A 12,480-nucleotide genomic window follows, 5' to 3' on the forward strand; every position below is an offset into this window, starting at 1 on the left:
TTGCAGCATCCCCATTGTCATATAGTCAAAACTCAGATGCTTGGCAACTGACTCTTATTTATGATGATTGCAGTGTCCCGGGGTCCTATGATCCTCTTTTGCAACTTTCTGACAAGCAAAGTCAATGGGGAAGCAGACTTCTGCTCACAGTCGCTCATGCTCTCATCACCTCGAGGTTCGATTACTGCAACGCTCTCTACATGGGGCTACCTCTGAAAAGTGTTCGGAAACTTCAGATTGTGCAGAACGCAGCCGCTAGAGCCATCGTGCGGCTTCCTAGATTCGCCCATGTTTCTGCAACACTCCGTGGCCTGCATTGGCTGCCGATCAGTTTCCGGTCACAATTCAAAGTGTTGGTTATGACCTTTAAAGCCCTGCATGGCATTGGACCAGAGTACCTCCGGAACCACCTGCTACCGCACGAATCCCAGCGACCAATAAGGTCCCACAGAGTTGGCCTTCTCCGGGTCCTGTCGACCAAACAATGTCATTTGGTGGGCCCCAGGGGAAGAGCTTTCTCTGTGGCAACCCCGGCCATCTGGAATCAACTCCCCCCGGAGATTAGAACTGCCCCCACACTCCTTGTCTTTCATAAATTACTCAAGACCCATCTATACCACCAGGCATGGGGGAGTTGAGACACCTTTCGCCCAGGCTTTTTTATATTTATGTTTGGGTATGTATATGTTGTTTGCTTTTTTAAATATGACAGGGTTTTAGGTGCTTTTTAATATTAGATTTGTTTTCACTGGAATATTGTTTTTATTATTGTTGTGAGCCGCCATGAGTCTTTAGAGAGGGGCGGCATACAAATCTAATAAATTGAATTGAATTGAATTGAATTCTGGTTGAAGTTCCCGCAAGCCAGAGACAGGAAATAGGTCTCTCCGTCCTCTGTGGTGACTTCTGTTTGTGGGCTCCAAGGGAAGCCTAAGCCATTCTGTGGCAGCAGTGAAGCAAAGAGGGGTACCCTGTTAGGTCGGGGAGAGCCACAGCTCTCCTGCCTGACCCAGGGTTTTATTTCCCTCTCAGTCACAGCAGGAATGAAGACGCTGCCTAAAGATGGTCACCACAAAGCAGTGACAATCAATGGCTATCTAAGACATGTGCTAAAGCAAAGAAGGTGAACAGTAAGTGGAATTTGAGGAGAGGATTTTTATTTTACCTTAAAGATTTATTGATTAGATTAGATTAGATTAGATTTATTGGATTTATATGCCGCCCCTCTCCGCAAACTCAGGGCGGCTCACAACAATAATAAAAAATAGTACATAATAACAAATCCAATGCCCACCAATCTAATTACAATTTAAAATTAATAAATTCATAAAACAGTCCTAATATATATAAAAAACAGGCACACAGTCAATCAGTCAAATGGCAAAACAACATGGGCAAGGGGGAGATGTTTTAGTTCCCCCATGCCTGACGGCAGAGGTGGGTCTTAAGGAGTTTACAAAAGGCAGGGAGGGTGGGGGCAATCCTAATCTCAGGGGGGAGCTGGTTCCAGAGGGTCGGCCCCCCCACAGAGAAGGCTCTTCCCCTGGGTCCCGCCAGACGGCATTGTTTAGTCGACGGGACCCGAAGAAGGCCGACTCTGTGGGACCTAACTTAAATTTAACTCCAACAAACAATCCAGAATAATTGGATCAGAATCAGCTGTTTAAGCGATGGCTAGGCTTTCAGAGAAACTACCAGACCACATGATCGGAAGTGAAGGAGGCTGAAATGGAAATAATAAACTTTGAAATTTTATAATACACAGAAAATTCAATCCCAAAGCTGGGAAAGTCTGGAAATGGAAATGTATTTTTTTTGTGCTGGACATTTAAAACTTATTCTGTCTTTATAACTTTATTATAATTAAAAATACACTGGAAACATGGCTATATTGAAATCTAAGTTGAGAGTGCCAGCTGCTGATGAAAGACAAAACTGCACATTAGGAAATAAGTTCATTTTATAAGCTTGGAAATACCTAAATTAAGTTGTGTGAAAACTTTTATTGGATTACTTATAGTCACTCTATGACTGTTGAATTATTGGAGACTCAAGTTTAACCTCTGGAACTATTTAAATGGAACTGACTGTTAATGGGACGTACAAAATTGTGACTAGTAACTTAAAAATTGAATAAATAGCTCCTTGGACTGTTGGATAAAAACTGATTTAAAAACCCCCAAAATAAAGTATCTAATAAAGGAGAGATGAGTAGAACTGTGCAAGACATGGATTAACTTTTTCATAATAAAAACAAACATTATGGACAAATAAGGAAACTATGGAACAAATGGAAAATACCACCCAAGGGATGATAAGCAAAGACCAAGACGCCCAGGGTAAGCAGAAGTCAACAGAAGGAATGAAGAAGGGAACAAAGACAAAGCGGAGACAATAGGGGAAATAACAATGGTGGATGAATTAAACCAGAGCGAGAATATATTGGAGGGGGAAAAGAGATCTGAAAACAAGATAGGGTAGAAATGTTAGAAACTAGGCAGTTGGAGACAGTAGAGGTGGGAGGAATAACTAGATTAAACATCCAATAATTAGATTTAAAAGAGGAGTTTGGGAGGCAAATAAAAAAAAGCACAGCAATTAAATTTTCAAAGTAGACAAGGGACAATGGATAGATGATATTTTTATTTTTATATATATTTTTATTTACTCTTCTTTCTTACTTTTCATGTAAAGCATAGCAAAGAAAGTATGGAAGCGGGCAAAGGATGATAGATGGGTGGTTTTGTTGTTGTTGTTGGCACGAGTTACTTTATTTTCTCTTGTTCTCTTCATCCGTTTCCTTTTTCCTTTTTAAGAAGGTGTCATGATTAGAAATTGGAAAGGAAAAAAAAGGAAAAGCTTTTTTATTAATTAAAGGGTGGTATGATTAAAAGCTAGAATAAGTGATAGAAATAAGAAAAGGGGGAATATTAGTACAGATTTTTTATATTACAAAATGAAAGTAACAGGAGAAAATGTGGAATAATTGAAAAATGATACGCACAAATTAATATATGTATGAATTATTATTACAAATATGTAATATAATTGAATGTAAGGATTATGATCAATTTGATTAGCTTTATTTGGGCCGGATACAGAATAAGAACACAGACACAAAGAGCTAGGTTTAAATGGGTCACTGTATTAAAGTTAAATGAACTTTAACTGATTATTTGTCTATTCTAGGGTATGATATACAGTGTGTGTGTGTGTGTGTGTGTGTGTGTAACATACTTTTTGCTGGTGGGAGGAAGGGAGGCTACTATAGACCTATTTCGGGCTTATTTGCCTTCATCAGGTAGCCACACCCTTACTGGGATTTGAGCCTAGGGCTCTGCCTTTTAAGGCAGTGGCCTTAGCCTCTAATCTACAGGCTCATCTCCTGTATCAGCTTGTACCAAGGAAGGGTTATGTGTGATTTTTTGTCAAGTCATCCTAGTATATTAAAGGAGCATCACTACTTCCTCTTTGCCCCTCAGCCCCACTAGGGGCTATATTCCAGATAGCCAACAACTATAATCTATAACATATTTTTTGCTGATAATGAAAAGGAAGGGAGACTACTATAGATCTATTTCGGGCTTATTTGCCTTCATCAGGTAGCCACACCATTACTGGAATTGGAATTATATATAATATGTTTAATATAAACATATATTTATATTAAATTTCTAATTCTCTTAACATAACTACACTAGAGGACATCCTTAATTGAGAAATGAGAGCAGTGACGGTTTACTTTTTGCTGTGAAAGCATTGCGGGAAAGTTATTTTAGTGATCAACTCTGATTGGTATATTTAAAATATGAAGAAATGTTTATTGGAAATATTAGAAACAATTTTAATATTTAATGTTCAATGTTTTAATATTTTTAACTTTCTAATTGTCTCAATCGTTTTTTATGTTTTATTTAAATTTTGGGTGGGTGGGGCACCGGGAAGTGTCTTGAACTCCAGTGGCACATTGTCACTGTCCTGGCTGTCAGGATTGGTGCTCGGTGGGAGGTCGGCAGGAAAGGTGGCAGGGGGGCCAAGGCAGGGGTGGGTTCTAACTTACCTAGCTGCCAGTTTGTTTCCTCCTGCACCTCATGGGTACACTTTGTGGTGCCAAAAAATCTGGGGAACAAGGTTTAAAACAAGATGACAACTGCATGCACAGTGCTGGAAAGTCAGCTTCTGCACATGCTCAGAAGGAAAAAAAAATAAATTTTTTTAAAAAATTTTTTAAAAAGATGGTGGTACCAATGACCAAGCACTGATTGAACCGGGTTGATGACGTCGTTGTGACACTACCAGTTCAGGCAAACTGATCCAAACCAAGGGGAACCTATCTCTGTGCCAGGGGGCAGTGGGGGCTTCGGGAAGAAGGCCCTTCTGGGCCAGCTGCTAGGCCAACTGTCAGGCTGTGCTCTTGGCTGCTACCTTGATGACTGACAGGGAGGGTGGTGCAGTGGGGCTGCAAATGGTCACAGTGGGGCTGCGGGAGAAGCACAGAGAGATCCCCCCAATTGTCTGTATTGTTATTTATGATACTGCATGATATCCAGGGTCTCTTGATAGTGAGATAGGCAGCATATAAATTTAATAAATTACTAAATAATAAAACTTGTATGAATTGAGCCAATTTACCTAAAAATAGAGATATTACGTGAATTACTTCTCCAATAATACTTCTTTTTTCATGCAGCGGTTCCACGAACAAGTGATACACAATGCAGCTCAGTTCCAGAGCCAAGATATGGCAGGCGGATTGGCTCCGAATTTTCAGCTGGCTCTGTAATTCGCTTTGAATGTAGTCCCGGCTACCTTCTCCAGGGCTCCAAAGCTATCCGCTGCCAATCTGTGCCCAATGCTTTAGCACAGTGGAACGACACAGTGCCAAGCTGTGTGGGTAAGGCTTATTATTTTTAGGTCATACATTTCCAAGTCAGAATCTGTGAACACAAATTAAAAACATTATTAGTTTTATTAAATAGTATTAAACAGATAAATCTCCTCACTCTTGATTAATATAGGCTGCATCCAGTTTAAAAGAGCAGTATGTCACCTCAATTGTAATTGAGTACTAGCTGGTTGACATACAAAATGGATTTAGATATAATAATTTATTACATTTACATAGTGGATGCACATTTTGCCCAATTCTTCTTATCATTATGACGGCCTTTAACACCTTAAGTTTAAGATGAATTTCTGCCAATTGGAAATATGCTAAAATTGGACTGAAATTTGCTTTGTAATATTAAATAACTAATGCAATTGAAAAACAATAATATTTTAACTTTAAAACTGATTCTGGTTGCATTTTATTACATCCTGAATCAGAATGGCCTCGCTTAGCAAACTGCTTGTTGCGTTTGTGTTGTTGTGACACTTTCCATAAGAAACATGTTTCCACTGTTGGATTTAGTTTTTCTTTCTCTCCAAAAATTTTACAGTTCTTTGCAGTAATAATGATAGTATGTCAATAACAGGAAAAAATCTTAATTTGAATTATTAGCTTTTCCTGCTGAGTTGAGTACCAACCAGGTGTATTTTTATAATACAGAAAGATATCTTATTTTCTAACATGGATACAACTGCAGGTAATCCTTGATTTATGACTATAATTGAACCTGCAATGATGGCCCTAAATCATGCTAGTCATTAAGTGAGTCATCACATGATCAACATGATTTTACAACATTTTTGCATTGGCTGTTAAAGCAAATTACCATGGTAATTAAATGGATTCATGGTCAATAATACCGAATGGGCATATTTTACCAAAAAAACAGAAATAAACACTAGTTTCCAGTAAAAAAAGATTGCAAATCATTGTCAAATGACTACTAAGCAACACAAATCACCATAAATGCAGGCCAGTTGTTGAACACTCAAAATGTAACCATATGATTGTGGAGGGCAAGGAGGGAACAGCCATCGGAACTGCGAATCCAGTTCTTAAATATCTTTTTTTGAGTTCATAACTCAAAATACTTACTAAGCAACTGGTCATATGCCAAGGACTACCTGTATTTCTAAATTAAATTATGTCCAAAAAAATCATTTCCTTGAAACTTTTATAGTTAAGATCATTAGCAAAAAAGGTAATTGATATAACTATTAATGATAAGGGAAACCAGAGTATAATAACACATTTTAGACCTCAAATCTGTATCTGATTTTCTAATACTCTATTTTATTTTTATTTTTTTTACTATTGCTGTGGTGCTTATCCCTTTCAAGTCCTAAAATACATTGCCTGACTTTTAGAAAACTTGGTCTGAAATGAGCCAAGGGTCAAAATAGTAAAAACTGCTTGCATTTAATATGACATTATTGTGACTTTATGGTTTTTACATCCATAGACATTATCAGAGAAAACATAACTGTTTTTGTCTGTATGTAATTCTGGAAATGGGAAAAGCACTTTTTACAACAAGTATTCTATTTTTCTAGCTTTATAAACACATAAATGAGATTTAATTCTCAGTTTTAATATTACTTTCCTTCTCTGTCAGCAAGGTTTAAGCTTTATTGTTACTTCAAATTCAATTTTCTTTCAGTGCCATGCAGTCGGAATTTCACTGAGCGCAGAGGTACTATGCTGTCTCCAGGTTACCCTGAACCTTATGGTAACAGCTTGAATTGTGTGTGGAAAATCATAGTGACTGAGGGATCAGGTATTCAGGCAAGTCCATATTTTGCCAACAGTGGAATATAAAGTACTTCCGAATTAAAGCCAAGATATTACTAATTTATTATTCCTGCTCTAAGTCCCTAGCTAAATGTAAACAAAAAGAAAAACAATCCTTGTTTGCATTTTTGTATAGATTTATTGACAAATTCAGAATCCCTCAAGCCCCCAAACCCTATGCATATAAAGCAGAAAAGCCAAAATTGCTTCTGCTCACCACACTTACTTCAATGCAATTTAGTGGAAATTGACTTTAATTAAAGGAACTTGTTTGGAAATCAGTTTTGTGCATATGTTGATCATAATTTACTTCACTGATGTACCATATGCTACCAGATAAAGCTATAATGATTGCTACATCTTAATGCAGTTCTTTAAACTGAATGAAGCTATGATATATTTATTATATATTTATGTACATATGTTATCAGAAGGAAACAGATTGACGCTGAGGATATTGTGCGTAGCTGTTGTTATGGAGTTAAAGTGACTTGCCTTCTTTATGAAATTTGCTTCAACAAGGACTTCATATCATTCTTGAAAGATACTGTTAATAAATTAAAGAAAAAATTATAAGTATTTTAATACAAACATACTATTCAAAACAATGAACCACTTTTTTTGTTTAATAAGCCTTCCTGGATTGAAAAGGCAAACTATGCCACTGTCATATGTGCATCTGTGAGATACAGTATATGTGTCATGTATATAATTATACAATAAGGAAATAATGAAAAAAACCCTTTCATATTAAAAACAATGGGGAAAAAAACCTTTTAGTTCATACAATCAAATTTACTTTTAATTTATACAATCAAAATTACTTTTAATTTTAATTAAAGTCTTGTATTCAGGAAATTTATTAAAAGGTGCTATGTCTATTAAATAACAACTTGTACAGACCTTGATTTAATGCATGTTCATTTTCATACAGCCTTACAATTCAAATTGACTAAGAGAAAATTTGCAGAGATTATAAAAGAATGTTAATGTTAATAATAATGGAGCCTCCTCACTAGATCCCCTTCTGGCATAACTTTGAAGGATGTTCAGGAGTTGGAAATTATGGGGCCATTCTGTATTTAAGTATTTCAAGTTTTTAAAAAATGTTTAGCACCCCACTTTGACCGCATCCACCTTTCCCTCTACTATAGTGGGCCATAAATTCTAAATCTAATAATAACGGTCATTTGACATTTCTGACTTGAAGGGAAAAAGAACACATTTCTTCACAGCTAATAACTACCGCAATTAACTTTTTTTTATTAATGGGATGAAAATAAACTGAAGGCAATATCAGAGATAGGAAAAAGCAAGATGCTGCCATGACTTATTTGTACTGTAGTTAGATGCACATGGGGAAATGCTCTGGTTGTGTAATTTATATTACTGTGTTTGTTGTCAAGCTTATTATGATGTACTTTTCTGAAAACGTAGTCATTTTTAATCATGTTTAATGAACACTCAGTGGTATGGTTTTCACAGATACAGGTAATAAACTTTGCCACTGAGCATAATTGGGACTCTCTTGAAATTTATGATGGTGGTGATATGACAGCACCAAGGCTTGGAAGCTTTTCAGGTATGTAGGAATCTATATTGCCTTTTGTTGGCCAGAACATAGATGCAACTACTCAATATCTTCTCTATATACAATACGCTCTTGTGTGCCATTTCCTCCTATACCCTAATAAAGAATATTATGAAAAAGAATATGAAATGCTTTGTATAATACATTGGAGGTGCTGAGTATTAGTATATTCTTTTTATTGAATGCCTTTGAATATACAGCAACAGCTGTGATTTATCTTAAGTGCTTAAATTCTTGTTATCAAAGTCTAACTGTTGTAATTATGGATGGATTATGTCCATACAGAAATCAACATCTTGTGATGTTTTGAGGCAGTAGAACAGATTAATTCTGTACACAACTTGCAGCTCAGTTTTTATCTTTACTGTGCTCTACAAAAATACTTAAGTGAATAATAATCCTAATAAATACACAAGTGCTACTCAGATAGAAAATATAGAATGATTATAAAGAGTTAATTTAGCTCTATATGCTAACATAAAATATGTCCCTAAAATTGCATAAAGATTGTATAAAAAGAGGATGTGGGAGATGTATATTCAATGTATATTAAATTTCAATTTATATTGAATTTAATATGCTGTAAAAATATAGTTAGCAAAACTAAAAAATATTCCTAGGTGGTTAATAATTATTATAGTATCATGTATACTTTTTTGATCCACCATAAAAATGAGAGGCCGGGCGAATTAACGCCCAGCCGAAAATTGACGAAGGCGGGAACCAACTCGGCTCTGCCCATCAGCTGGGGCGATCTCCGCGGTAACGCAGGATCGCCCCAGACCAACCAGTGGCCGCTCGGGGATTCTGGGAAAGCCAGGGGCGGGGCATGCACCCTTTATCAGGGCTTGCTCACCCCCCTGGTTTCCCTTGCCCTCGAGCCCACCAGAAAAAGGACATCCACCCACCCTCCGCTCAATCCAGGATGTTTTTATAGGTCACCTAGTTTGGGGCCAAGTAGGAATTTTGGCAGTCTTATGGCATTTACTACGGATTGTTTTTCGCCTACTCCATCCTGGATGAGGGAAAGGATTTGTGGTTACAGGGTGCGTCTGTATGTAAATAGGTTTTGATTCAACAATTGGATGTTTATATTCTTGGTCACTATTTGGCAGAAACGGGGCGGTAAGGGTATCAGTAGCAACTGTGTGTTCTCCTTTGGGCATCTTTTATAAGATGATTGGCACCCCCGTTGCACAACTCATACTTCCTCCACAGATGGAGAGGTGTGAAGGGGGTGCCCTTGGGGCTCACCTACGTCATTTCCGGTTCCGGGTCATACAGGGTGAGCCCTCCCACACGCTGGGCGTGGTTTTAAGGGCTGGGTGTAGGTGGAGCACACCTCACCCTGACCTGGCATGGAGTTTCGCCCATTTAGTTGCCCAAGCATGTTTGTGTTCAGGAAACTCCGCCCCATTTAGTGACCCCTGCAGGTCTTTCTGTTAATATTTAATAAAGTGACCCATTTTACCCAGCTTGGTGTCCGAGTGTTCATTTCCCGTCCAAGGCAAAGATTCTTCACTTACATGATCTTCCCTTACATGTTGCTTCTTTTTAATTAATATGAATATATATTTGACTTTGGGTTTTCTGTAGGTACCACAGTACCAGCACTATTGAACAGCACTTCCAATCAACTATATTTACATTTTCACTCTGATATTAGTGTAGCAGCAGCTGGTTTTCACCTGGAATATAAAAGTAAGATGTTTAACATTACCTTGCTTGCTAAAATAATTTATATTTCTCCTATAACATAGTGCTCAGTATCTATATGTGTTGGATGAAAAGTTTGCAAATTATCATGTATCTTAATCTCTTTATTTCTGGAGATAATCATCCATAGGTAGGCATTACATTTATAACAAGCCAAATGAATATTTTTGAGATTGGACAAAACTAAGAGAAGTGCAGGGGGAGGGTTGACAATGATTACATTTGCCTGGAAAATATACAGTGGTACCTCTATCTAAGAACACCTCTACTTATGAACTTTTCTAGATAAGAACCGGATGTTCAAGATTTTTTTGCCTCTTCTCAACCACCACTTTCCACTTACAAACCTGACCCTCCAAAACTGTAACCAGAAAAGGCAGGGAGAAGCCTCCGTGGGGCCTCTTTAGGAATCTCCTGGGAGGAAACAGGGCCTCCACCCTCCCTGTGGTTTCCCCAATTGCACACATTATTTGCTTTTACATTGATTCCTATGGGGAAAATTGCTTCTTCTTACAAACTTTTCTACTTAAGAACCTGGTCATGGAACGAATTAAGTTTTTAAGTAGAGGCACCACTATATTTCATTGTGTGTTTTACTTACCACTATAACACTGACTTTCCCAAGTTAATATATATTTATGTTATTCTATTAACATATATTATAGAGAACAACTGTAAAATACACTTTATGTGTCTGTTGAGTTGTTGACAAATAATTGATATACACTAGTCAAGAATCTCTAGTTCAATAGAGATTTCTGTTGGAAGAAGAGGGGGGAGGAATTTTTACCAATTGCCTTGGCCTTGGCCTCTCTGTCATTCTATATGCTCTTCTTCAATCCTCGGGAAAATATACTGTTCAAAAAAATAAAGGGAACAACAGAATATAACTCTAAGTAAATCAAACTTCTGTGAAATCAAACTGTCCACTTAGGAATCAACAGTGATTGACAATCAATTTCATTTTGTTGTCAGCACATTCAACTTTATACAGAACAAAGTATTCAATGAGAATATTTCATTCATTCAGATCTAGGATGTATTGAGTGTTCCCTTTATTTTTTAAGCAGTGTATTTTCTGAAATGAAGCTGTAGAATTTGGGGAATTAGCAAACATTTTCTGTTTTGCTTTTCTACAAGTAGGACATTGTATGAATGTATGAGAGCATGGGGTATTAGTAGTCTGTGAGCATAGTACAGATAGATAATACTGTGTGAGAGTGAGAAGAAGACTTAAGTAATTTTGATGTTGAAGCTTTAAAATTTTATATTTCCAATCCTAAAACATAACATAGATTTGTTCTCTGTACATTGTTTTATTATTGTTGTGAGCCGCTCCGAGACTGCGGAGAGGGGCGGCATACAAATCAAATGAGATAGGTAGATAGGTAGATAGGTAGATAGGTAGATAGGTAGATAGGTAGATAGATAGATAGATAGATAGATAGATAGATAGATAGATAGATAGATAGATAGATAGATAACATTTTATATTAAATCCTCCTGTAAGTAGCCCTTACATTCATTGCAAATATTTAGCAAAGTATTGGACAGCCGTCTATTTCTGATAACTCTGTTTCTGAATGCACAGAAACATTATGCAGAACAAAACTTTATTAGTTTTTTGGTATCTCTATGTATAAATTAAATGTTTACAGTGTGGGTAAAGAATAATGTTGAGTTCCAATACTGAACAGGCAGGAGGCAGGTTGTGTAACTTCAGCTCTTTATTTGTCACAGTGAGCAGAGAGAGAGCCCTGGCTGGGAAGAACCAATCATTAATCTCCTGCTCTACCCAAAAGAGCAGACCTGAGTGGAAACTTCTCAGCTAGTATGCAGATCTCAAGACATAACAAATAATAATGCAACCGGGCAGCTGGCTATATAGAAAGCAGTTTAGAAAGTGCAGTAGCATTCAATTCCTTTGATGGATGCCAGCATACTTTGGTTTGAATATAATCTGAAGATTAAAATGGAGGCAAATTAGTTTGAAGTACTCTTTGTACTAATATTATGAATTATGTTTATAATGTTTCTTCTATCCTGTCCTCTCCCTGGGTGACTTCTTTGAATCAATTTCATCCCTCCAACAGTTTAGTCAAATAAGTTTCACTATGTGTTTCTCTTTTCCGTGGATTGCATAATTGATTTAATATATTCATTTAATTGATCAAAGAGATCCATAATACTTTTCCTCTATAGTGTAAGGAGAAATCAATAACTACTGCAAGATTTAATCCATTCAACTAGACTGCAGTAATAAGTTACACTAGAATGATAATAAAGATTACTGCATATTTGAATCATGTCCTCAGAGACTTTTTTTCCCAACTTCATTTAATCTGTCTCAGAGCATTTGAAAGGGTACAGCTCTATTTCAATGGAGATGACAAATCAAAAATGTATAAGGAAGAAAAAAAAATAATGAAGAATTTTCATTAAAAACCTTTCTTGTCCCTTTCCTGTTTCTAATAATAAGATCAGTTTGCCT

General features: G+C 36.8%; 1 protein-coding gene across 1 annotated transcript in view; it reads left to right on the plus strand.

The window, feature by feature from the left end:
• CSMD1 (CUB and Sushi multiple domains 1) overlaps positions 1 to 12,480 on the plus strand; it is a 1,071,884-nt gene that overhangs the window by 927,923 nt on the left and 131,481 nt on the right. The window contains exons 34-37 of the mRNA XM_070732892.1: positions 4,691 to 4,894; positions 6,552 to 6,676; positions 8,168 to 8,264; positions 9,870 to 9,974. Of these exons, the coding sequence (XP_070588993.1) occupies positions 4,691 to 4,894; positions 6,552 to 6,676; positions 8,168 to 8,264; positions 9,870 to 9,974 (531 nt within the window). The remainder of the gene's footprint in view (positions 1 to 4,690; positions 4,895 to 6,551; positions 6,677 to 8,167; positions 8,265 to 9,869; positions 9,975 to 12,480) is intronic.

This window comes from Erythrolamprus reginae, chromosome 1 (assembly GCF_031021105.1).
Source record: "Erythrolamprus reginae isolate rEryReg1 chromosome 1, rEryReg1.hap1, whole genome shotgun sequence".
Taxonomy (NCBI): domain Eukaryota; kingdom Metazoa; phylum Chordata; class Lepidosauria; order Squamata; family Dipsadidae; genus Erythrolamprus; species Erythrolamprus reginae.